Below are 27,965 nucleotides of genomic sequence, written 5' to 3' on the forward strand. Positions count from 1 at the left end.
CTCCTTACTTATGTTTTCATAGCATTTATCACCTTCTAAGAGTCTGTGTAACTTAACCTATTCATTGAGTTTGACCATGAAGACAAGTTTTTGTCTGTTCTGTTAATTGCTGAGTCCCTGGCTCCTGGAGCAATGCCATGCTACATAGTAGGTGCTGAATAAATACTTGTATGAATTAATTGGAGAGGTACTCTAATATATCTGGGGATTAGAATTGTGGTGTATGAGAAGAGGTTGTCTTCTTGGAGCTAGTACTAAATTAGAGACCAGATAGCTATTTTAAGAGGAGTATTTGTGTGAAAAAAACTCAAGGAATTGGGGTTAATTAGCTTAGATTAGAGAAATGACATTTTATAGCATGCAAATATGAAGGAACATTATGTAAAGATAGATGACTAGCTTTTACTCACCTTGAAGTGGACCAAGGAATAGGCTGAAGCTACTGAACAATGAATCTAAGACATGCAGAAGAATTTCCTGATTTTGAAAATAAACACTGGAGCTGGTGACCAAAGAGAGATGGTTTCTCACAGTGGGTTTTCAACTCTGGCACCATGTTGGAGGCAGTGGTGAGAATGGAAATAGTACAGGTCAGAAAACCTGGTTGGTCCACACATTTACTGGCTTTTCCTAGTTTATTTGTGAAAATGGGACTAATGAAGCCTGGTCAGACTATCTAACAGGATGTTTGAGAAAATCAAGTGAGAGAATCATTGTGAAAGCACTTTGAAAATTGTAAACCTTTCTAAAAAAGTAAGCGATTGTTAATAATTGTAAATGATTTAGAATCCACCAAATCATTTTTGTAATGATTTAGAATCATGGAATCTGGAAGTTGAATTTAGTGGGTCATCTAGTCCAGATTCTTAGCCACTGAAAATAAACTCTTTTCTATCAATTTTAGTAAATGGTCATTGCTTTCACTTTAGCATTTCTAGTGCTCTTATCACTGTGGAACAAGCACAAATTGTTTATGTTCACTTAAAATTGCCTTTCTTCAGACTTTAATTTATTAACATAATTTTCATCTTTGGAGCTCAGAGATAAAGCTACTACCTCCTTTGTATGATGTCCTCTTATGACACCTTTATTTGACATCATCATCATCTCTCACCTCAAAGTCTTTATAGCCATTTAACTGACTTCTTCCATCTCCTGTTTGTCTTTCACACTTCCAGCAGATTTATTTAAAATAGATATCTGATCATTTACTCTCCTAAAACTTGTCCCTGTCTCCCCATGACTTCAGGATAAAGTCTGACAGCTAATAATAGTTATAACTATACCATCATTGAGTGTAGGCACATACTAAGCTCTTTATAATCTCATTTAATAATCACAATTACTCTTTAAGATTGTGGGGATGCTTTTATGCTGATTTAATGATAAGAACATTGAGCTGTGACTCCAACCCAGCTTTATTCTTAATCTGTTACTCTGTCCTTCCAGTATGAAATACAAGCCACTTCATAATTTGGCACATCAGCAGCATACACCCAACACCTTGCTCTCCATACCAGACCACCTGTTGTTCTCCAAACATGCCATTTAGTTTTATAACTGCAGGCTAGTTGTCTTTGCTTAGAGTGGCCTTACACATCTCAAACTGGTAAATTCTCGCTTGGCCTTCTATGACCCATATTGTTGTTCTCTCTTTCTTCTCACTGTTCTCTGTAAATACTTGTTTCATTATTTGGATTTTCAAACAACGTTAATCACACTTTTTTTAAAATTGACATACTACATTATATTCAGGTGTACAACATAATGATTTGATATTTATATGTATTACAGAATGATCACAATAATAATTTCTTACCAGGGATATTGTCTGTCATATTTGTGTTCCCAATGCATAGTACTACTACAGTGCCTTGGCACATCAGGGGTTCGGTGAGTGCATGAAAGATGTCCCTACTGAGTGTTCTTTTTTTCAGGTTAAACTCTTGTTTCTCTTTACTATCCATATTAGAGTTTCTAGATCCCTCTTTTTTTATATCCTGGCTGAGCCATTCCTAGGCTTTTCCATATTTTACATGAGAAAGTGTTTTAAGACTAGAAGAAGTGAACTGCAACCTTTCAAAATAACTTACCAAAACATGTACCAAATGGGCAGGTTTGAGAAAGGTTCTTTGAGAAAAAGGTATTTGAGAAAGGTTCTGATTGCATTAATTTCTAGCCACCTCCTTGCCAAAATAAAGCTCAAACTACCTAAGAAGAAAATAAGCAGAGATAGCACTTGGTATCGTTTTCCTCTTTTACCCTCTGTCGCCTCAGCAGGGTACCTGCCACCTGCCCACTTTACAGATCACTGTTAATATAAAGACTACAATTTTCCCCTTCTGTAAGATGGGAGTGGCTTCCTAAGACTCCACAATACCCTTAGGAGTCTTACTCCCTTTGGCTGTAGACACAGTTGAAAAGCAGAGTCTGATACTAAATTCCAGGGTAAAGGGCACAGTTTCTAGAAGGCATATGAGTCAGGCAGCAGGTATCTATCAACTCGAAAGTCCGTTCAGAAGTGATTTAATCTTTGCTGTTGAAGCAGGTCAACGATGCCATTTGCCTGTCTTAATAATGAGAGTACACAGGATTCTCTTACAAGAAGATAAATGATGAGTGTATTAATAATAGCATCTGGCCTTGCATAATACCTCTTCATATTGCTGCTATGTATTAGTGGCACAAGGCACATCTAGTGGTACTAGGGTGTGGAGATCAGGACACAGTGCCTTACTTAGGATGTCCAGAGGAGATTTAACAATTCCCAGCAACCCTTAATAGGGGCTTGGTTAGTGTTAAAATTCATCTTTATTAAAGGAAGCACTGATTTTTTTTATTGTATCATTGATATACACTCTTATGAAGGTTTCACATGAAAAACAATGTAGTTACTACATTCACCCATATTAAAAGGAAGAAGTGATTAACGATTTTTCTCCTGTCCCAACATGCTGGGCATTAACTGGAAATGCTGAGTGATTTGCAGTAGGGAAACCATGAGAGCAATTTCTTGTTTGTCCACAAATTATCAATAGTAGTTTCATTTGCAGATTGAAGGAACAGGAGGAGTGTTTGCCAGCTTCAGCTTCCCTCCGATTAGGGCATTAGTTCAATTATGTCCAGTTAACTTTTATTGGAGATAGTGGTGATAATTACTTGCAAGTCAGTTTTTTGGCTGCAGTTATCCCAAGGCTGAAGTATGAACTTGATGGATTTTAATAACCAGGGTGACACATTTCACTCCCTCCTTCCGCTGCAGTTCTTCCCTTTTCCAAACCTCTTTTAGACAGGAGGTCAAAGCATTGTAAAAATGGATCTCACAATTAAAACATATTGTCCTTTTGAAAAGCTGGATAGGATCATATATATATATATTTTTGGTATCATTAATGTACAATTACATGAAGAACATTATGTTTACTAGGCTCCACCCTTCACCAAGTCCCCCCCACATACCCCTTCACAGTCACTGTCCATCTGCATAGTAAGATGCTGTAAAATCACTACTTGTCTTCTCTGTGTTGCACAGCCCTCCCGTGCCCCCCACGCACTATACATGCTAATTGTAATGCTCTCTTTCTTTTCCCCTGCCCTTATCCCTCCCTTCCCACCCATCCTCCCCAGTCCCTTTCCCTTTGGTAACTGTTAGTCCATTCTTGGGTTCTGTGATTCTGCTGCTGTTTTGTTCCTTCAGTTTGATAGGATCATATTTTAAAAGAACCTGTTAGGAATAGCCTTAATGGCTTTTTATGTTCTGAGATCATACCTGTGAGTTCATTTCATTGCTGCTTATCATGGGAGAATAGACTGAAATGGAACTAAGTGTCATTCACAGCAATATGTGCTTATGGAAGGATTATAGTAATTGGCAAGGTGCAGTTTAGTCTTCTGCTTGCTTTTGAAATTTTCTTCAAAGTGCAAAAGAAAAATTTTGTTTTGAGCATTTTAAAAACCAGTAGGATACCAAGGACACATTTTCCCCCCAGCTCTTTAGTATGTTATTTTAATAGAAAGTTGCATAATATCTTTGGAAATAATCCTTACTAGGTAGAGAAAGATAGAAAGAAGGGAAATGGTTTGTTTTTCTCTGAAGATGGCTGTTTCCCTTCATAACTTTACCTTCAATATTGTTGTTTATGGTTACCCTGAAAAGTAAATGGGCTTGTAAGCAAAATCTTACTACCTCCTTAACATGCAAAAGACTGAAATTAATTCCAGCTGGGTCTGTAGCTTGATCTCCAGGTTACTTCATTTCAGATATTGTTGCTCACCGTAGTGTCCTTTGTTGCTGGGCTCTCTTCCTAAGGGCTGACCAATCTCCTTAAGTATGTTCATGGTTGTGGCTGGCTAAAAATTGCATTGAGGATAAGTTGCCAGAAAGTACATGTCGTCCATTTTCAGAGCCCGTTTTTGTTCATGTTTGAGTTTAAATGAGGGTAAGAAAGAAAGTTCATGGATGTTTAGAGAAAGGCAGTGATACAGTTTCTCCTCTAAAACTTCCCTGATCAGACTAAATAGGAAAAAAGAGGAAGGGGTGAGTGATAAACATCATCCTTGTACTACTTCAGCTCTTCCTTGTTACTGAACACGTTTATGCTATAGAATAACTAAGACCTGCCCACCTGCTGCTCTTGGAGCGAAAACGAAGAAGCTAGTTATAGTTGTTACCTTTTAGGAAGTCTGGAGCCAAAGCTTATCATGCATTTGAAACTTTTTGCATAGTGGGAGGAAAGAGTATCATAACTGTTAAACTCCAGAAGATGAAACAAGGCTTAGAACATAGGAGAGTTTGCGTGGCATTTTCTGAGGTCCAGGATGTGTGTTTAGAAGGAAGGGCCTTGAAAGACTTTTATTGAGACATGAACTTGATGGAGCTGTTAGAAAATGTGAGGCCTGAAGAAAGAAAGATCATTAATAGCACCTCCTTCAGAACAGACATCTCTTTTTGGAAACATTCCAAAGGAGAAATGCTCCATCTTTAGGGTGATAGAGTTGCTTGAATGCCACACAGTGGATGCAGTGCCAGAACAGAACAGAGTGGTGTTTGGGAGAGAATTTGAAGTATAGGCAGTAGAGAAAATGTTATTAAAGTAAGTGTTGAAAAGAAATTGGAAGTTGATGAAGCAGAAAAATACAGGAAACCTCTTCTAGATGGCAAGAACCCCAATGTCGGCACTTACCATTCAGAGATAAGCTGCCTGCATTAAGATAAAATGAGAATGGTTACCAACAGACCACTTTCCAACTTTTCTTATGGTCTCCAACCCCTGCCCCTTCCATACTTCAACACTGCTACCTTATTATTTAAGTAAAATTTTTGGAAACAATCTCAAGTTTATAAAAAAGTTGCAAATACAGTTCACAGAATATTTTCCTTCCTTGAATCATTTGAGAATAAATTGCTGGCCTGATGCTTCATTATCCCTGAATACTTTAGTGTTTCTCTCCTATAAATAGGGACATTCTCTAACATTACAACCATCAAAATTAGGAAGTTGACATTGATATGTTACTATCCTATAGTTCTCAGACCCTGCCCCCACCAATCACATGTTGCTGGTTTTACCAGTGATGTCCTTTATTGCAAAAAAGATCCAGGTTAGACTCACAGATTGTATTTATTTGTATGTATTCTTGGTCTCCTTCAATCTGGAACAGTTTTCACATCGTCTTTGACTTTCATTACCTTGATAATACTGACAGTTATTTTGTAGAAAGTCCCTCAGTTTTGGATGTCTGATGGTTCCTCCTGTTTAATTTAGGTTATTCATCTTCAGCAGGAATATCATAGTAGTGATGCTGGGTTATTCATTGCATAATTTCAAGAGGTAAGAATTTATATCTGTCCCATTACTGGTAATGTTTGATCACTTAAGATGGTGCCTGCCAGGCATTTCCAGTGTAAATTTACTTTTTTCCCCTTTGTAATTAGTAAGTATTTTGGGAGGAGATACTTTGAAACTGTGCCAATATTCTGTTTCTCTTTAGCCTTTCAATGTATTAGTTTATTAATTTACATTAGTATGGACTCATGATTTCCTGTTTTATTCAGTCAATATAATCTATCAGTATTTGTTTTGATGTTCAAATTATCCTAGATGTTGTCAGTAAATCAGGGAAAAATTATATAACTACGTTTAACCCTAAAGATTGCCCAAATGATTTGCTGTCCCTTTAAAAGTATTAGCTGATACTCTCTAAACTAACATCTTAAGAACAATCGTAGAAAACAAAAGTTTACAGTTCTTCTATTCTTAGTACATGCTTCCTTCACTTAGTATACCCATTGTCTGGTCTCTACAATTTCTACTGTGTAAACTCTTTATGGGATTTCTCTCATGAGTTGAACATCCTATAACTTCGGTGTTCTTTGACATGTCACCATTAGTCTTTGAGCACACCTTTCCTTTCCTGCACAAGAAGTACCAGACTCATCTAGTACTTTGTCTGCCTCAGACATTTCTCCAAGAAGCCCTGTTAGTAGAGAATTCACAAGTCAAGATCTGAGTGGACCTTACTGAACTCATTGCTATTGGATGGGGGGAATAGTGCATGCATCCTTTTTGGGGATGCTCTCACCCCCCATGGGTTCTGGCTCCCCACCACCACTTCGCAGATACCGTCCTCACTCTGTTTAGGTACCTTTTATTTCTTACTCAGTTGGAGTGATTTAACAGAGGGAGGGAACTGGATGAACATTGGTAAGGACACTCGGTTGGTGAGGAAGGGAAAGTTTTCAGAGAAGAAATCAGGACAGTGAATGTGTACACTGAACAGAGTAGGCATGTACCAGCAATAGAAGAGTTGTGAACTTTTAATTTTTTGCCACTGTCCATAAGATGTTAATTTGAGTGGTGTCAACCATTTCTTTGAGGTGTATTTTGAAATAAAGGAAGGCAAATCGTTTGAACATCTGTAGGATAAAACAGGTAATTTTTCCCTGATTTCACTAACTGCTAACCTAATTTTGTGTTAAATTACTTTGTTTGGGTGGGATTTAATATGTCATGTAAGTTGTTTTTTCATGTGAAACCTTCATAAGTGTATATCAATAATATCTTAATAAAAAATGAAAAAAAATGTCATGTAAGATGTATATTTGACCAGTTAGCAACAGTCACACACTGTTAAATAACAATGATTATGGAATTTTTCAGGGCCACAGCAGGGAGCAAAAGAATTCCGATCTATGAGTGGGTTGTGGTACTTTGAATCCTTGAGAGGTTTAAGGGACTTGGTTAGTGTTTGTCTTGTTTTACAAAGCAGTTCATGACATGAGAAGCCTACTAAAGTGAAGTTCAGAATCTTATTTTAGTGGGTATTTGCTGTAGCTATAAAACTGTTCTTCCAGTGGGAACTCTCTGTTCTCTCTTCTTGGTGTGGATTGAGCCAGTATTCTGAACTTCATGAGCTGGTTGTGGTTTGTAGGGTGTGAGAGGAGGGGGTGTTTTCCCTCCTCAATAGGCTTTCAGTTGCTGGGTCCTTTTGAGGCTTAGCACCCTCCAGCTTTCAAAGGCCCTTCAGCTTCAGAAACCTAGTAATTCCTTGGATATGTGGAGTGTGAGTCTTAGAACTTAAAGTTATAGGGAGTCTCAGCAAAACGGCAAAATAAGATCTTTTGATTTTCACTAAGGCTAAAGAAGCCCTCACCAAAAGTTTTACAGATCAGGATTCCTCATAGTATCTACTCAGGCAGGGGAGGTGGGGGAAAAGGAAGGCCTAAATGAACAGAATGTATTAATATATCAGTCAGGCCTTATGCTATTACCTTAAGGTCTGCCTACTGCCAAACTAAATCTAGGTAGAAGGTACAGTGAAGGACAGCATGTTAACTGAAAGTAAAATTTCATTCCCTACCTGAACTGAATTACTGGCCTTTCTGTAACGCTTCACTAGAAATGTAAGGCAAAAGAGTTCAAAACATTGTGTACAGAGAACTAGTTCTAGGAAGGTAACAGACCAAATGCATATAGTGGATACAGTAGACGCGTGGCCAAGGGAAAGTGTGAACTCCCCCCACCCCAAATTTAAGACACCTTAGAGAGCAGAGGGTTGCTTCCCGTGAAGAGACCTTCGTGGGCTCTATGATGCCCAGCTTCCAAAAGCTGTCGTAGTGCAAGGAAGTGTCCAAATGGAAACTGACTTAAAAAAGAGAGTAGGTTAAGAGCTCATCAGGCTTTACTTCTGACATTTGGGGAAGAGTTTGAGGATAGGAGCAGAAGAGTTTTCTGTGCCAGGATTGTTTGACAGTGAGTGGTAACTGTTTGATCATTACATGTATTATTTTCTGATAGAACTTTCTCAGTGTGAATGGTACAGCTTTTCCTGGAAAAAAAACTCCTGACCACTTGAATGGAAAGTTTTTCTTAGCCAGTCACTTCAGTGCATTCTTACTTCCGTTATTGTTGTTGGCTTATTGTTGACCTTGAAAGGATTTTCGCTAAAAGCTGATTCCAAAGTGTTAGGCTAGCCAAGTATAATAGTACAGTTACTTTGCAAAGTGCTGATCTGGGACAGGTAATTCCCCAAATCCATGGGAAAGGCAGTAATTACATTCACACTTAAAAAACAAAACCATGAAAAATCAAATGAATAATCATATCTGACTTGATTGTTTATAGTTCATGATGCGTGATCAAAACCGAAAGTTTCTGTGATGACTGCCCTTGCACTGTTCACCATGTAAGAACTTATTCACTATGGAAGAACTTGTTCACCATGTAAGAACTTGTTCGTTATGCTTCAGAAGATTGGAGACTGTTGAGAGTTAGGCTTGGGGTTGATTAATGATTGTGCATTGAGTACCCTATACAGAATTTTATTGTTGTAAACAACCATTTGATCAATAAATATGAGAGGTGCCCTCTCAAAAATAAAAATAAAAATAAATAAATAAATCCTCAAAATGTGCTTGTATGTAAAAACGTAAAAAAAAAAATCTGAGCTGAAAAACGCAAAAAAAACAAAACCATGGCTTAGAATTGTATGTTTTTGCTGTATATAATAGTATAAGAAGAGGGATATGATAGGTGCTCCACAAATACTAACTTAAGAGGCAGCTATGGCAGAGTGTAGTATTTTTTTTATTTTTTATTTTTTATTAAGGTATGATTGACACACACACTCCTACAAAGGTTTCACATGAAAAAACAATGTGGTCACTACATTCACCCACATCATCAAGTCCCCACCCATATCCCAATGCAGTCATGTCCATCAGTGCAGCAAGATTAGAGTGCAGTATTTTTCAAACATTTTTTGTCTGTGCCCACAGTAAGGATTGCATCCCATTAAATATATGCATATAATTTATATAATTGAAACAGTCATGAAACAGTAAGCATCCTTACTGTTACTTTGTGTTGTTTTTTTTTTTAATTCAATTTTTTTTAAAGGCTGGTCACAGCCTACAGATTAGAAAATACTTGTCTATTGGAATGAGCCACAAGTATAGGAGTTAAGACAGGAAATTCAATATGAGGTCCACTATCCCAGCTGTTCATCACTGGACAAGTTAATTATCTTTCTGAGCCCGGCTTTCCTAATTTTCATAGAAAGGGAATGATATTTGTTGCATCTAGATTAAAAGATTGTTTTAAGTTTCAAATGAAATAATGTATGTAAACATGTTTCAAAGTATAAAAGAACTATAAAATGTAAGGTGATAGTTTACTTCGATTAGCAAAATAAAGTTTGATAGATTAAGAAAGTAGTAATAGTCAGTGTTTAAGTAATGTTCATTACATGTCTGATACCAGTATCTTGAGCACTTAAATATATTAAACCCACTTAATTCTCACAACAATCCCATGAAGTAGGTAGGTACATTTTACAGGTGAAGTTATGTCTCCCAGGGCCACCCAGCTAGTAAGTGGCAGAGCTGGGATTTAAACCTGAAGTCTCTTGTTTTCACTACTTTGATACAATTCCTCTTGTTAATCCACTGAGCTACAGTTAATATTACCTGTATGTGAATTTTCCTCTTTTGAAAACTTTAGAAAATGTCTTGCCTTTGTCACTAAGTTTATTCCTAGGTTACTTCTTTGGCTCTGTTGATTTTATTTTCGAAAAATGAAGCTAATTAGAATGTTACCTTAAACTAGATAGGCCAGGAATGAGAATTTATCTCCACAAAATGCTACAGTGCATTTGATGTCAAATACAATTGACTTCATAATTTTTATGTATATATAAGTAAATTTCACAAAATTATTATGCCATATTTACATATTGTATATATATTTTTACCTAGAATTTATATTATAAGCATTTTTCTTTTTATTTAGATATTCTTTAATAATTTTTTTAAATTGGGAGACTAATGCTAATTTTATTAGGTGAATATCCAATAGCTTATATAACCATTTCCTTGCTTTTGAACATTTAGATTGTTCCAGCTTTTCCACAATCGTGAACACTGCAGTGAAGAGTTGTATGTAAATCTTTGTTCACATCTCTGATTATTTTCTTAAATTAGATTTTAGAAGTGCAATTACTATATCAGAGACTGTGAATATTTAAAAAAGCATAATACTTCTTTCCAGAAAGAATATATCAATTTAATTTCTAATGTTAGTGACTCTTCACTATATCCTTGACTCAGTTTTAGATTTTTTGTTCAAAATGTTTGTCAATTTTTTAGCAAAAGATAAAATCTTATCCCATTTCATTTGCATTCTTTAATTAGATAGTTGCACCATTTCTTTATGTATTCATTAATTGCTTATATTTCTTAACATGACTTTGGTGGGAGTCGTGTCTTAACTTCCCTAACATGCATTCAGATATTGCTGTGGGTCCTCTCTCTCTCACTGCTTCCATTCATAATTCTTCAGCACCTGTTCAAAATTTCATTTAAGCCATTCTGGCAGTTTTGATACACTTCCCTCTTATGCAGTACACATCAGTGTTACTCATTACATTAAGAAAATAATGTAATGCCTCTTTTAAATGTCTTGAAATGTTTAAACCCAACAGTGAGCTTTGATGAGGTACTTTAGACCTGGAGGGAAGGCACTGCTATACCAGGGCAAGAAACACAGGCACAAGCAGACCTGAATGCTCTCATCCAGGCTTGTTTCAGAATAACACTTTGTCACTGTGTTACCAGGATGGTGGAACGGGCTTTCTAAATGACCTTAAGTCTCTTTAATTTCTGTCTCCCTTTAGTCTTATAAATCAGACTCTAGACTTGGGAAGAGGGCCTATTCTCTGGTGAGTATTCTGAGGCAAAGGAATCATTGCAGAAATCTATCCTCACTTGTATCTTCTGCAGGTGAGGGGAGGAGAAAAGGACATTAATAAACAACTTGTTTAGTTGTTCTCTAAACACATGCTTACCAAAATATTTTAGCAGCACATTAAATTCTTTTTTTTATTTTTTATTTTCTATTAAGGTATTATTGATATACACTTATGAAGGTTTCACATGAAAAAACAATGTGGTTACTACATTTACCAATGTTATCAAGTCCCCACCCATACTCCAATGCAGTCACTGTCCATCAGTGTAGTAAGATGCCACAGATTCACGTTTGCCTTCTCTTTGCTACACTGTTTTCCCCGTGACCCCCGCAGACCATGTGTACTAAACATACTACCCCTCAATCCCATTTCCCTCCCTCCCGACCCGCCCTCCCACATCCCTCCCCTTTAGTAACCACTAGTCCATTCTTGGAGTCTGTGATTCTGCTGCTATTTTGTTCCTTCAGTTTTGCTTTGTTGTTATACTCCACAGATGAGGGAAATCATTTGACACTTTTCTTTCTCTGCCTGGCTTATTTCACTGAGTGTAATATCCTCCAGCTCCATCCATGTTGTTGCAAATGGTAGGATTTGTTTCTTTTTTTGTGGATGAATAGTATTCCATTGTATATATATACCACATCTTCTTTATCCATTCATTTACTGATGGACACTTAGGTTGCTTCCATATCTTGGCTATTGTAAATAGTGCTGTAGTAAACATAGGGGTGCATCTGTCTTTTTGAATCTGAGAAGTTGTATTCTTTGGGTAAATTCCAAGGAGTGGGATTCCTGGGTCAAATGGTACTTCTATTTTTAGTTTTTTGAGGAACCTCAATATTGCTTTCCACAATGGTTGAACTAGCTTACATTCCCACCAGCAGTGTAGGAGGGTTCCCCTTTCTCCGCATCCTCTCCAGCATTTGTTCTTAGTCTTTTTGATGCTGGCCATCCTTACTGATGTGAGGTGATATCTCACTGTGGTTTTAATTTGCATTTCCCTGATGATTAGTGCTGTGGAGCATCTTTTCATGTCTGTTGGCCATCTCAATTTCTTCTTTGGAGATTTGTCTCTTTATATCCTCTGCCCATTTTTTAATTGGGTTATTTGCTTTTGGGGTGTTGAGGGGGTGAGTTCTTTATATATTTTGGATGTTAACCCCTTGTCGGATATGTCATTTACAAACATATTCTCCCATACTGTAGGATGCCTTTCTGTTCTGTTGATTCTGTTGATGGTGTCCTTTGCCATACAGAAACTTTTTAGTTTGATGTAGTCCCATGTGTTCATTTTTGCTTTTGTTTCTCTTGCTCGAGGAGGTGCGTTCAGGAAGTAGTTGGTCATGCTTATATTGAGGAGATTTTTACCTGTGTTGTCTTCTAAGAGTTTTTTTTTTTTAATTAAGAAGATTTATTAAAGACAGTTTTTCATTCCTGTGATTACATTTCCAGTTCCAGAGACATCTACATTTCAAACTACACCACATATTTTCATAAATATTCCACAATTCCCTTAGAGATTTTTTTTTTGTATTTTGGTATCATTAATCTACAATTACATGAGGAACATTATGTTTACTATACTCCTCCCATCACCAAGTACTCCCCACAAACCCCGTTACAGTCACTGTCCATCAGCATAGTAAGATGCTGTAGAATCACTACTTGTCTTCTCTGTATTGCACAGCCCTCCCCATGCCACCCCCAAATTATACATGCTAATTGTAATGCCCTCATTCCCCCCACCCCCTGTTATTCCTCCCTTCCCACCCATCCTCCCCAGTCCCTTTCCCTTTGTTAACTGTTAGTCCATTCTTGGGTTCTGTGATTCTGCTGCTGTTTTATTCCTTCAGTTTTTCTTTGTTCTTATACTCCACATACGAGTGAAATCATTTGGTATTTGTCTTTCTCCGCCTGGTTTATTTCACTGAGCATAATACCCTCTAGCTCCATCCATGTTGTTGCAAATGGTAGGATGTTTTCTTCTTATGGCTGAATAATATTCCCTTGTGTATATGTACCACCTCTTCTTTATCCATTCATCTACTGATGGACACTTAGGTTGCTTCCATTTCATGGCTATTATAAATAGTGCTGCAATAAACATAGGGGTGCATCTGTCTTTTTCAAACTGGGCTGCTGCTTTCTTAGGGTAAATTCCTAAAAGTGGAATTCCTGGGTCAAGTGGTACTTCTATTTTGAGTTTTTTGAGGAACCTCCATACTCCTTTCCATAGTGGTTGAACTAATTTACATTCCCACCAGCAGTGTAGGAGGGTTCCCCTTTCTCCACAACCTTGCCAACATTTGTTGTTTGTCTTTTGGATGTTGGCCATCCTCACTGGTGTGAGGTGATATCTCATTGTGGTTTTAATTTGCATTTCTCTGATGACTAGCAATGTGGAACATCTTTTCATGTGTCTGTTGGCCATCTGAATTTCTTCTTTGGAGAACTGTCCAGCTCCTCTGCCCATTTTTTAATTGGATTATTTGCTTTTTGTTTGTTGAGGTGTGTGAGTTCTTTATGTATTTTGGATGTCAAAAGATTTTTGCCTATGTTTTTTCCTAAGAGTTTTATGGTTTCATGACTTACATTCAGGTCTTTGATCCATTTCGAATTTACTTTTGTGTATGGGGTTAAACATTGATCCAGTTTCATTCTCTTAAATGTAGCTGTCCAGTTTTGCCAGCACCATCTGTTGAAGAGACTGTCATTTCCCCATTGTATGTCCATGGCTCCTTTATCATATATTAATTGACCATATATATGTTTGGGTTAATGTCTGGAGTCTATTCTGTTCCACTGGTCTGTGGCTCTGTTCTTGTGCCAGTACCAAATTGTCTGGATTACTGTGGCTTGCTGTAGAGCTTGAAGTTGGGGAGCGAGATCCCCCTGCTTTATTCTTCCTTCTCAGGATTGCATTGGCTATTCGGGGTATTTGGTGTTTCCATATGAATTTTTTAACTATTTGTACCAGTTGGTTGAAGAATGCTGTTGGTAACTTAATAGGGATTGCATCAAATCTGTATATTGCTTTGGGCAGGATGGCCATTTTGACAATATTGATTCTTCCTAGCCAAGAGCATGGGATGAGTTTCCATTTGTTAGTGTCCTCTTTAATTTTTCTTAAGATTGTCTTATAGTTTTCAGGATATAGGTCTTTCACTTCCTTGGTTAGGTTTATTCCTAGGTATTTTATTCTTTTTGATGCAATTGTGAATGGAGTTGTTTTCCTGATTTCTCTTTCTGTTGGTTCATTGTTAGTGTATAGGAAAGCAACCGATTTCTGTGTGTGAATTTTGTATCCTGCAACTTTGCTGTATTCCAGTATCAGTTCTAGTAGTTTTGGAGTGGAGTCTTTAGGGTTTTTTATGTACAATATCATGTCATCTGCAAATAGTGATAGTTTAACTTCTTCTTTACCAATCTGGATTCCTTGTATTTCTTTGTTTTGTCTAATTGCCATGGCTAGGACCTCCAGTACTATGTTTGTTTTTTTTTTTAACTTGGTCTTTCACATTAGAAAATTTATTTTCAGTTGTTAATTTTTAAAAACAACTCTGTTGTTTATGGTATATCATTTATATACCAAAAAGTACAGCCATCATAAATGTTCAACTCAATGGCTTTTAGTATATTCACAAATATAGATAACCATCACCGTAATCAATTTGATAACATTTTTTCTTTTTCCAGTACTATGTTGAATAACAGTGGGGAGAGTGGGCATCCCTGTCTTGTTCCCCATCTCAGAGGAAAAGTTTTCAGCTTCTCAGTGTTTGGTATGATGTTAACTGTGGGTTTATCATATATGGCCTTTATTATGTTGAGTTACTTGCCATCTATACCCATTTTGATGAGAGTTTTTATCATGAATGGATGTTGAATTTTGTCAAATGCTTTTTTCAGCATCTATGGAAATGATCATGTGGTTTTTGTCCTTCTTTTTGTTTATGTGGTGGATGATGTTGATGGATTTTCGAATGTTGTACCATCCTTGCATCCCTGGGATGAATCCCACTTCGTCATGGTGTATGATCCTTTTGATATATTTTGAATATGGTGTGCTAACATTTTGTTGAGTATTTTTGGATCTACGTTCATCAGGGATATTGGTCTGTAATTTTCTTTTTTGGTGGGGTCTTTGCCCGGTTTTGGTATTAGGGTGATGTTGGCTTCATAGAATGAGTTTGGGAGTATTCCCTCCTCTTCTATTTTTTGGAAAACTTTAAGGAGAATGTGTATTATGTCTTCTCTGTATGTCTGATAAAATTCCGAGGTAAATCCATCTGGCCCTGGGGTTTTGTTCTTGGGTAGTTTTTTGATTACTGCTTCAATTTCTTTGCTTGTAATTGGTTTGTTTACATTTTGTGTTTCTTCCTTGGTCAGTCTTGGAAGGTTGTATTTTTCTAGGAAGTTGTCCATTTCTTCTAGGTTTTCCCGCTTGTTGGCATATAGGTTTTCATAGTATTCTCTAATAAGTCTTTGTATTTCTGTGGGGTCTGTCGTGATTTTTCCTTTTTCATTTCTGATTCTGTTGATGTGTGTTGATTCTCTTTTTCTCTTAGTAAGTTTGGCTAGAGGCTTATCCAATTTGTTTATTTTCTCAAAGGATCAGCTCTTGGTTTCATTGATTTTTTCTATTGTTTTGTTCTTCTCAGTTTTATTTATTTCTTCTCTCATCTTTATTATGTCCCTCCTTGTGCTGACTTTAGGCCTCATTTGTTCTTCTTTTTCCAATTTCAATAATTGTGATATTAGACTATTCATTTGGGATTGTTCTTCCTTCTTTAAGTATGCCTGGATTGCTATATACTTTCGTCTTAAAACTGCTTTCGCTGTGTCCCACAAAAGTTGGAGTTTTTGTTGTTGTTGTCATTTGTTTCCATATATTGCTTGATCTCTATTTTAATTTGGTCATTGATCCATTTTTCATTTAGTAGCATGTTGGTAAGCCTCCATGTGTTTGTGGGCCTTTTTGCTTTCTTTGTACAATTTATTTCTAGTTTTATACCTCTGTGGTCTGAGAAGTTGGTTGGTAGAATTTCAATCTTTTTGAATTTACTGAGGCTCTTTTTGTGGCCTAGTATGTGGTCTATTCTGGAGAATGTTCCATGTGCACTTGAGAAGAATGTGTATCCTGTTGCTTTTGGATGTAGAGTTCTACAGATGTCTATTAGGTCCATCTGTTCTAGTGTGTTGTTCAGTGCCTCTGTGTCCTTACTTATTTTCTGTCTGGTGGATCTGTCCTTTGGGGTGAGTGGCGTGTTGGAAGTCTCCTAAAATGAATGCATTGCATCCTATTTCCTCATTTAGTTCTGTTAGTATTTGTTTCTCCTATGTTGGGTGCATATATATTTACAATGGTTGTATCCTCTTGTTGGATTGAGCCCTTTATTATTATGTAATGTCCTTCTTTATCTCGTTACTTTCTTTGTTTTGAAGTCTATTTTGTCTGATACTAGTACCGCAACACCTGCTTTTTTCTCCCTGTTGGAGGCATGAAATATCTTTTTCCATCCCTTGACTTTTAGTCTGTGCATGTCTTTGGGTTTGAGGTGAGTCTCTTGTAAGCAGCATATTGATGGGTCTTGCTTTTTTATCCATTCTATTACTCTGTGTCTTTTGATTGGTGCATTCTGTCCATTTACATTTAGGGTGATTATTGAAAGATATGTACTTATTGCCATTGCAGGCTTTAGATTCGTGGTTACCAAAGGTTCAAGGTTAGCTTCTTTAGTATCTTACCGTCTAACTTAACTCACTTATTGAGCTATTATAAACACTGTCTGGTGATTCTTTATTTCTCTCCCTTCTTATTCCTCCTCCTCCATTCTTTATATGTTGGTTGTTTTATTCTGTGCTCTTTTGTGTTTCCTTTAACTGCTTTTGTGGGTAGTTGATTTTATTTTTTGCCTTTAGTTAGTATTTGGTTGGTCTGCTTTCTTTGCTGTGATTTTATTTTCTCTGGTGACATCTGTGTAGTCTTAGGAGTGCTCCCATCTAGAGCAGTCCCTCTAAAATACCCTGTAGAGGTGGTTTGTGGGAGGCAAATTCCCTCAACTTTTGCTTCTCTGGGAATTGTTTAATCCCTCCTTCATATTTAAATGATAATCATCCTGGATACAATATTCTTGGTTCAAGGCCCTTCTGTTTCATTGTATTAAATATATCATGCTGTTCTCTTGGGGCCTGTAAGGTTTCTGCTGAGAAGTCTGATGATAGCCTGATGGGTTTTCCTTTGTAGGTGACCTTTTTCCTCTCTCTAGCTGCCTTTAAAACTCTGTCCTTGTCCTTGATCTTTGCTGTTTTAATTATTATGTGTCTTGGTGGTGTTCTCCTTGGGTCCCTTCTGTTGGGAGTTCTGTGTACTTCCGTGGTCTGATCGATTATTTCCTCCCCCAGTTTGGGGAAGTTTTCAGCAATTATTTATTCAGATACACTTTCTATCCCTTATTCTCTCTCTTCTTCTGGTACCCCTATAATGCAGATATTGTTCCTTTTGGATTGGCCACACAGTTCTCTTAATATTGCTCAGATTTCCTTTTTAAAAAATTATTTGGCTCTTTTAACCTCAGTTCCCCCTCTGGGTGTGAAATCAGTGCTTCTCTCTCACGTGGCAGCTTTTCATGGGCACTGGCTTTGAAGATAAAAAATTGCCACATTGTAGCATATTTGTTGAATTTCATGTGAATAATAATCTGAAATTTCTAATTCAGTACAAGTTTCTACAGGAAATTATAAGAAGTAAAAATCCAGTATTTGTCTCTTAAGAAAGTGATTTCATTCTGGCTTCTTGCAGGACACAGTCCCAGGCATTTAAGAGTAAAATTCTACCTACTCTGACAGCATTTCCTGTGATTATGAATGTGGTTAAAAGTGAAGGTCAGTTTACCTTTCTAAGATGGTTCAATTTAAGTTATAGTGATCCAGCCCTGATGGGGCTTTGGAAGTTCACCCCTATTATATACCATAATGAAAAATTCCAAGTTCTAATGTAGCTGCCTGCAGGGAACACAATCTGCATTTTTACATTTTTAGGAACACTGATTTCTGCTTAATGGGGATTAAAGTACAGAAATCCAAGGATACTTTTCAATACAGTGCAGAAGTAGTACCTGGGCTTTTTTTTTTAATGCCTAGATGTTTTTTTTATCTCCTCTGTCCTCTCACTTGAGGAGTGAAGGTGCTTGCACATGCACACACAGACACTTGGTGCTTGTATTTTTTTTTTATTAAGGTATCACTGATATACACTCTTATGAAGGTTTCACATGAAAAACATTGTGGTTACTACATTCACCCATATTATCAAGTCCCCCCCATACCCCTTTGAAGTCACTGTCCATCAGCATAGTAAGATTTGGCACTTGTATTTATCTGTGTGTTCTAAGCACATAAATTCAGATAAGTTCCAGAGCCTGGGATCCAAGTATATGCTATTCAGGAATGTGACCCAGTAGTGTATTTATTAAAAATCCATTATGTGAACAATCTTGTTCTGTTAGTTTGGAAGGATAAATAAATAAGACAGTCTCTGGTCTTAGGAAGCTCACACTCAAGTTGAAAGGTTAGAATGTTCAGGGAGAATACTTTCTGGTACCTGAATAACAAATTCAAGGGAAAGCACTGGGTCATAGATGAGTTAAATAATAAGTGGATCCAAGAAAAAGTGTCCTTGCTAAAGAACACAGTGGCAGAGAAAGCACCTTTAGGAATCAGGGTGGAGGTGGGAAGCAGGATAGGAAAAGGACCTGTTGTCATGGGTCCTAAAGTGTGGTTGGAAGTAGTATTTCCAAACCCCTCAGAGACCTGGTGGTTCTGCTACGTGGAGATGGTTTGCAGCCAGAGAGAGCTCTCGCTTTCAACAAAGAAGTCTAGAGTGACCATCCATATCTCTCTCCTGCTCTTACCCAGCCTAGATCTGTGAGGTCACATTGCAAGTAAATTTTAGGTCCCCTAGTGGGTTAAAGATAGAGAAGAAAGATGCCTTTGAGAAGTGCCTGGATTTTTGCACAGATTGGGTTACTAGTGAAAAGTACAATTTAGTTGGAAGTTTATAATTACCTAGACTGACAGAATTACCTGTTGAATAGATTGATTCATTGTAACACCATAAAGATCACTGATTTTGCAGAATCTGATTTCGTAAACAGGTGATTTGCCATCTTTGGCCCTGTTTATTTTCCCCAGAGCAGTGTTTGGTGTCTCCCTTAGGTTTTAACATAATTTTTTGGACCCCAGGAGTAAGGAACAGGGAGCAGTAGGATAACACTTTTTTCCCCCTTATCAAAAAATAGTCTTTTTAAATAAGTTTCTTAGCTCATGGATGAGAAGGAGGCTTAATCAGATACAGTGATGATTCATTTAATTAAGGCAGTTTCTCAGTATTAATTGTATTCTCTTAAGATGCATGATACTCAGGATTTCACTGTTGGATGTATTTTTTAAAGTAGAGTCAAATAACAAGAGGCATAATATTTTCTTTCTTTGCCTGGGGTCTCAGAGATGACGCTGCTCTCAATTTAGCCTTTTAATTAAAGTTCGTAAGTGGCAGATTTAAATATATGAACCACAGCATGAATCAGAAATTGGGTTCAGCCTTTCTGGGGTGTAGGGGGTCTTTTTTGAAGGTGGAGTTTGAAGGCCTGGAAAGGAAAGCAGGAGAGTACTGGAAGGCACTAGGTTTTAGGTAGTGAGACTGGGCTGGGAGGTGATCACTGTAGGTCACTTCACCCTCCACCCTGAGTGAAAATTCCTTTGCCTAGTACTCTCTTTTCTCCCCCTCCTGAAACGTGAAGAGTTGTCTTCCTCTTCCTCTTTCCCTACCCTTCAGTGTCTTAAGCATAGGTAGGGATAGGCAGACAGACACAACTGTAGTTTTCTTGCTGGGCCCAGACCACCCACCCTAGGGCAGAGATGGCCCCATGTCAGATGCCACCCTGGAAAGCAGAGGGTGTGACATCACAGCTCTAATAGAACCTCTATCAGTCTTCTGACACAGGCAGTGGGGGCACAAATGAAAGTACTTTTGAACTTTCCCAGTGGGGGTAGGGGTTTTGTTGTTTAATTGGAGGTAGTCTAGGAGATGTTAGCATGTGTGCGAAAGTCCCCGGAGAGTTGGAAGGAACACCTCAGTTTTGTTCTCACTGTGATCTGAAGTCCCCCTGCTTAGGGAGCAGACCAGCAGGCAGCAGGAAAGCTGGCTGAGAGCTCACAGAGGCTGTACCAAGGAGATCTTTTTTCTTTCTCTGTTATGTCTGCAGCTTACTTGGCCTGAGCTCCAGGTTACTTACAACTTGATTCTGATTAGAAGTCAGGACTTGAATTTTGAGGCCCTTTCAGAAGTAGTGCTTGTGTTTATTTCTGTGTCTAATTGTGCTTGTGGAAATATTAGCTGTTAAATTATATTGGAATTTATGTTTTAGAAAAACCCAGATGGTAATCAAAATGTGTGGGTGGTTTGAAGTTTTATTTAAAAAAAAAAAAAAAAAGGCTTGTGCTCAGCTGCCAGGCCTCCAGAGAGGATTGCTTTATGCTGTGCATTCCTGCTTTCTAGAATGGGTTGTAGAAGGAAGTTGCTTCTTTTCTGTTTCATCACAACCCTTATGACCTTGCTATATTCCCTGCCTTCCCTGCCCTAGCAGAATCTGATTTTTGACGTCAGTGAAACTGGCAGTCTTTTGGAAAGGATGGCAGAGTTTCCTGAACTCCTAAAGAAAGGGTCACAAATTAGGGGTTGTGCTTTTGGCAGCCAAGATGATGCCAGAGAGAGCTCAAGATTATTCTGTATTTGTGGGGTGGGGACATAATCTTGGAGGGCCCCAAGCTCTGCTCTTTCTTACGCATTCCCTCCCTCCTGCTCAAACTAAAAATTGACTTTCTGGAGTGTTTATAGAATTAACCTCTAATTTTTATTCCTTTTTTCGCTGTCAGTAAATCCACTAAAGCCTCTTTGTCACAGTTTAGCTGGTTTAATTCTGTTCTTCCTATTAAAATCCAGAGTTGTGGTTTGTGGGGGGAGACAGTGTGTTACAGTCAGCCCTTAAGATCCACACCCCCCACGCATCTCTTCTCTGTTGGAAGCATCAAGATTTAATAGGCATATCAAAGATTATGGTGATCATTCATAGATTGGTTCCTTCCAAAAAGTACAAAGAGAGAGTATTTCTGCAAGATAGCTGAGTGAATGTGTTCTTTGTACCTCCATCATCATGGTGTCTCAGCTACCCAAGATGAAGTCCAAGGTTCAGAGGTGGGAGGGTGCTTGACTTATTGGAGGAGCTGCAAGGAGGCCACTGTGGCTGGAAGTAGAGTCAGCAAGAGGGGCAGGGGAGGTTAGAAGATAAAGTCTGAGAGGTAGTAGTAAGATCATGGGAGACTTGATGGGCCTTCCCACCAGCATTGTAGGGTCTTGAATTTAATTCTAAGTGAGATGGGAAGTCATTGGAGATTTCTGAACTGATACTATTTCTGATTTAAAAATTTTTAAATAAATTACTCTGCTGTGTGGAGCATAGATTGGGTTATAGGGATAGGGGTGGAACAGAGAGACCATTTAGAAAGCTATTGTAGTAATCCAGGTTAGAGATGATGAAATGGCAAGTAAAATTATTACCTATCTCCAAGAAAGGTTGGGAGACCTAGATAAGAAAACATCACTAAAGCCCCTCATACAACCCATTTCACCCTGTTGGGCTCCGCTGTTGGTTAATTCCCTTCCATTCCTTGGGGTTTGCCCTCAGCTGTATTAGGACTGTATAGGGGGAGAGGTTATTAAGCAGAGGTCAGCACTCTCAAGGGAAGGGATTATAAGTAATGCCTCAGTAATTTGACCCCAATAGAAGACTTTTTATTTATTTTTTTAAAAAATTTTTTGTTAAGGTATGATTGATATACACTCTTACGAAGGTTTCACATGAAAAAAGCAATGTGGTTACTACATTCACCCATATTATCAAGTCCCCACCCATACCGCAATGCAGTCACTGTCCATCAGTGCAGCAAGATGCCACAGATCCACTCTGCCTTCTCTGTGCTACACTGTTCTCCCTGTGATCCCCCACACCATGTGTACTAAACATACTACCCCTCAATCCCCATCTCCCTCCCTCCCCACCCGCCCCCTCCCACACCCCTCCCCTTTCGTAACCACTAGTTCCTTCTGGAGTCCGTGAGTCTGCTGCTATTTTGTTCCTTCAGTTTTGCTTCATTGTTATACTCCACAAATGAGGGAAATCATTTGGCACTTGCCTTTCTCTGCTTGGCTTATTTCACTGAGCATAATGTCCTCCAGCTCCATCCATGTTGTTGCAAATGGTAGAATATGTTTCTTTCTTACGGCCAAATAGTATTCCATTGTGTATATGTACCACCTCTTCTTTATCCATTCATCTACTGATGGACACTTAGATTGCTTCCATATCTTGGCTATTGTAAAAAGTGCTGCGATAAACATAGGGGTGCATATGTCTTTTTGAATCTGAGAAGTTGGATACTTTGGGTAAATTCCAAGGCATGGGATTCCAGGGTCAAATGTTATTTCTATTTTTAGTTTTTTGAGGAACCTCCATATTGCTTTCCACAATGGTTGAACTAGCTTACATTCCCACCAGCAGTGTAGGAGGGTTCCCCTTTCTCCGCATCCTCTCCAGCATTTGTTGTTCTTAGTCTTTTCGATGCTGGCCATCCTTACTGGTGTGAGGTGATATCTCATTGCGGTTTTAATTTGCATTTCCCTGATGATTAGTGATGTGGAGCATATTTACATGTGTCTGTTCTTTTTATTTCTTGAGGCACTGCAACTGGCACACTGTTCATTCTGTTACCCTACCCACCAGAGACCTAAAAGAACTGAATCTGTGCCAGAACTCTTGGGCAGCTGTATTCTTATTGAGGCATTCAATCTTCAGTCCTTTCTGCAGTTGCTATCTTAGACATAGTTTGAGCAGCCTCTTTTACAAAGTATCTTTTCAGCTACCTGGTCTTGCACACTAGAGCTCTCCGGTGTGCATGATGACAAGGTAGTTTCACATACCTGAGAGGGTCCTCTAAGAGAAAGAAAGAGGTTTTGTAGTCTTTAACAGTTGGCTGTCCACCGATTTCTCTTTTGTTGTAATCTAAAGCCTTAATATGTCACCTTGATCTCTGGGTTTTGCAATATGGGAAAAGAATTTCATGCTTAAGTAAATTATACTTGAGAAAAGTTGGTCCTTGGTATTCAGGGAGCTTGCATTGTGGACAAGGCTTCTTTGCCTACAAAAGGCCACACCAATGTCTACTTGCTTGGGTTGTGTATATCTTATTGATAGACATCATTGACAAAACCATGCCATCATGACACAATGTCAGGATCGTCTGCCCAAAGAAGATTGCTGGAAGCCTATGCACTAACTACCTCCTTGATTTACTCTGAGAGCAATGGGCTTTTTTTTTTTTCTTTTTTGGGTCCAGAAGGTCTAATTGTATGATAGGCTATAGGAAAGGTGAGTTCCCAAAAACTTACGATTTGCTTTAACAGTAGTTAATTGTGTTTCCTAGGATGCTTTAGCTCCTTCTTCCTTTTCAAAGAGTTCAGATTAGTGGGGTCACATATTGGACTTGGTGTGCCTTTGCAGCTCATATACTGTTCTAACCCTGGAAATGTCTGACTGCCTGGGCCCCCAACCAGGACTGTAAATAGACTGAGCTAAGCCCTATGAGGGCCAGCTCTCTTCAGGAATGCGTTTCTGTTTTCAGGGAGAAATCATCTTTCCCTTAGAATGTGCCCAAGCCTTTCTGCTCCTGCCATAGCTGGGGCACAGATGAAGATCAGCTTGCCGTTTTTCTGGCAGCCCCATGGGCCTATCCAAAAACAGTAGGGAGAGGCCATCTACAAAAATGCAAATGCCAAATGAGTGCATCTGTAGCTTGTGAGCATAAAGGATCTTACAGATGCCCCTGTATTTTCCAGTTATTTCAGCAGATAAGTATTTTCCAGTTTGCATTTTCTCTACCCACTTCTCTGTGCTGACTGAAGTATCATCTTAGCCATAGTAATAGTTAGGAACAGATTGTTGCCACAGGTAAAGATATAGATACATTTTGAACGAATATGCTGCTAATTAAATTGCTGACCTATCTAAACTTGGGCCTCTGCTGCTCGCATCTGCTGTCCCTGGTGTCCTCCCTTAGTTGCGTGACTCCATGACCTTGTTTTTTTGTTCCTTACAGTGTGAATGGCTGCCCCATGTTGTGTTGATGCCAGTCTGCCATGCTAGCCTGTCTACCAGGGCCAGGTGACCTGTCCTTTCAGCTTCTTTCTCACACGCAGATGAACACTGGACTTCAGAAATGTAAGTAATGTGGATCCCAAGGAAGGGATGTGGTCCTTTATTTTGTCTCTAGTTTGGACTGTCCCAGAGGCACATCTGGGGTAAATTGACCTTGAACTTTGGTACCTCCAAGATAGTCTTCAGCATAGACAGCAAGAAAACAGCTGCAAAACTTGTCAACAATGTGAGACAGTATATATATATATATGTGTGTGTGTGTGTGTGGTGTGGGGTTATGGGCACTGAACCCTCTCACAGTTGGAAATCTGCATATAGTTTTTGACTCCCCCACAACTTAACTACTAGTAGCCTGCTGTTGATTTTATGGTAGAAATGATAAAATAGACTAGTATCTACATATATTTTATGCATTCATGATATGTATAACATTTTCTCAATTTTTTTGATATTTTTAGGTCACACTGTTGTCTGTATTTTTAAATTGTCACAAATCTCCCCAAAATTTCCCAATATGTTTACTGAAAAAAATCTACATATAGGTGGACCTGTGCAGTTCAAACCCATGTTGTTCAAGGGTTAGCTGTGTAACACCCTTCAAAAGAAGGGTTTCATTTTGAACCCCCATGAGGAATTGAATGGAAACTCATAGTCCAGATTATGTACTGTATTTCTGAAGCAAACTGTTTGTACTGTTCTGTTGTTTTGAGCTCTCTGAACACGCTCTACCATGGAAACAGTTTCCTTTGGCTTTGCTGTCTGCCTTCTGAGCCAGTGACCTCAGTTGACAGCAAGTAAAGAAGCTTTCACCTCCAGAAGGGACAGGGATAGCTTTCTCAGTCTGGACATATTCCTGCTAATATACTTCCCACAAGATTGAGCTTTTGAGAACTGTTATCATGTCTTAAATTGGCTGGAAGTGGAGCTTCATACCTCATATTTTCCCAGATTCCTACCATCTATCCCTGTACTACATGGAATGCAATGAAAAGATTCTATTCCTGACTCATTACCATGTACATTATCTTCAGATGTAAAAATGGCCCTAAATTTGGAACAAACCTTCTTTTCAGAGCAAAAAGAGGGAAATCGATAAGGCGTCTAGGCTTACCCTGTAATAGAGAAGGTGCTTCAGCATGTTACTAAATCCTTTATGATGGGTTGGCAAACTTTTTTGGTAAAGGGTTAGATAACAAATATTTTAGGTTTTTTGGGCCATATGATCTCTGTTGCATCTACTCAACTGTGCTATTGGAGGGCAAAGGCAGCTGAAGACAATATGTAAACAAATGAGTGTGGCTGTGCCCCAATAAAACTTTTTGCGAGAACATAGCAACTGGATTTGTCCTGTAGGCTGTGGTTTGCCAACCCTTGCTCTATGAGATCATCCTCAGAAATTAAAATGGTCTAGCCTCTTGACTTCCTTTCTTTGAGGGAGAATAAGGCTGGCTAGTTCTGGAATTTGGGCAATGAATCCAACTTGCATAATGACAAAGCTAAAGGTGATCATTTTCTTTCTGCAACTGCCTGACACTACCAGCAAACTCAGCTGTACCAGCTTTTCCCCAGCCTTTTTCTTAATAAATAATGATTGGGTAATGAAGTTGTGCGTGCTCCCTGGTTGCCCAAATCTGCATGCTAACCGCATCATAACTGGTGCTGGACTTCTGGAACACAACTGAAGAGGGCGCACACTTGGAAGTATACAATAAGATGACCAAAAACAGCTCACTGACTTTCTTCTAGGTTCCTTAACATACTCTGACAACTTCACCAGAGATGTGATACCAAGGGGTGAGCCATTTGGGAGAAAGGCAGATTGGCAGCTTTATCTTAGGTGCTTTATCTTTAGATTTCCACTGATCCTTTTCAAAGCAGCCCCCAAATAGCCTCTGCTAACCACTGTCTCCAAATCTTTACTGAACAATTGAGATATCCTTCTTATTGGTTTCAGGCTCACCTGTCCTTTTGAGGGATGTTGTATGTAAATCCTTTTGACTCTCTTGTTGCTACCCTTAACTACATTCAAACTTTTGCAGAAGAGAAAGCCCAGTGGTGTTTTCAAGCTTGCTTGCTTTCTTCTCTCCTCTCCCAAAACATTTAAGAAAAAAAAAACTTGTCATGTGACTTAGAGCTGTTAGCATTAAAACATTTACAGTTAAGATGAAATAGAATATAAGCTGTCTTCTTTGGGAACCAGTAGCCAAGAAGCTGCTCAGAGCCCAGGCATATCAGCTAGAGACCTTAATATCAGTTTTGCAACTCTGCTATTCAGCTCTTCCCTTCCTCCCCCCCACCCCCAAACCTTGAGAGGGTATTGTAAGTTGCTAGAAACACAGAACTTTGTATCTGGTGGGGTGGAGTTGGGTACAGAAGCTTATAACTTAATGTGCTTTATATTGTCAGAGTCAGCTAAAGGCAGGGAAAGGTGGATCAGGGGTCAGGAGATGGGATATGTGCCTTCTTGGCCCAGCACTGGAAGTCTCCTGGCTAATCATTTTCTCTTGGCTTAAGCCACTGTATGTACAGAAATACAGGATTGATCCATTCTAACTCTAACATTTTCTCTTCTCTTCCTTTCCTAAGGGTATAGGAGAATGTAATGCATTTCCCGTCTTAGATTGTAATTTGCCATAGAACAGATGGGATTAAATAAAATCTTGGCTTTGGGTGAGGTAAAGGACTTGGTAGAGGACCACAGTTGGCGTTAGTTGGATTCCCTCCCAGAGCTTTTCCAGATTGTATATTCCAGTATGTCACTTGCTTTAGGAGTCCCCAGCCGTTTGGAACTCTGGACTTAGAAAATTTGTTTTCCTTTGACCCGTTTTCTCTTCATTAACCCCTTGCTTCTGCTCCTATATCACCAGCTCACAGTCAGGTATAATAGTGGCTCAGTAAATATTTCCAGATGAATGGTTGAAGGGTCCTTGGTCCCCAGATCTTTCAGACAACAACTTTGACCTCCTTCATTGTAGAGTCCTGGGGCCTGGGACATATGTCAAAATTACACTCTTTTACTGCTTCTTTGTATGTCTCTCTGCCCCCTAGTGGAAGGTCTTGGAAATGGTCAATTGGCCCAGTTAATCATCAGAAATACCGGTGAGATTAACGTTTGTTTAGTGCCTACCATATGCCAGGAGCTGTCTTGAGTATTTTTATATATGTTCTTACTCATTTATCAATAATTCCACAGGGGAGATTCTCATCTTTCTTTTAAGGATGAGGCGTAGAGTGTCTGTCACTTGCCAACAACAACATTGGGCTAGAACTCACTTGGGTCAGACTGTTTGAAACACAGGCCCTGTGCCTTTCCACCTATAGATAGAGTTCCTGCTGCATATGTCCCCAGTGTTACCTTTCAGAATAAAGGGTGAACCACTTGCTGGACTCACAGAATGTGGTCTCTGTCTTGTCCAGCACACTCATCTAATCTTTGAGATTCTTCCT

The 27,965-nt window shown here is 38.7% G+C and overlaps 1 protein-coding gene across 4 annotated transcripts in view; it reads left to right on the forward strand.

Moving 5' to 3' along the window:
• The window catches only part of FAM222B (family with sequence similarity 222 member B), a 63,345-nt gene that overhangs the window by 29,062 nt on the left and 6,318 nt on the right, over nt 1-27,965 (forward strand). For all 4 annotated transcript variants that reach the window (XM_036889795.2, XM_036889797.2, XM_036889796.2 and 1 more), the window contains exon 2: nt 24,460-24,581. In XM_036889795.2, coding sequence (XP_036745690.2) covers nt 24,500-24,581 — 82 coding nt within the window. In that variant the 5' untranslated portion in view covers nt 24,460-24,499. The remainder of the gene's footprint in view (nt 1-24,459; nt 24,582-27,965) is intronic.

The sequence above is a fragment of the Manis pentadactyla genome, chromosome 4, assembly GCF_030020395.1.
Source record: "Manis pentadactyla isolate mManPen7 chromosome 4, mManPen7.hap1, whole genome shotgun sequence".
In the NCBI taxonomy this organism is placed as follows: domain Eukaryota; kingdom Metazoa; phylum Chordata; class Mammalia; order Pholidota; family Manidae; genus Manis; species Manis pentadactyla.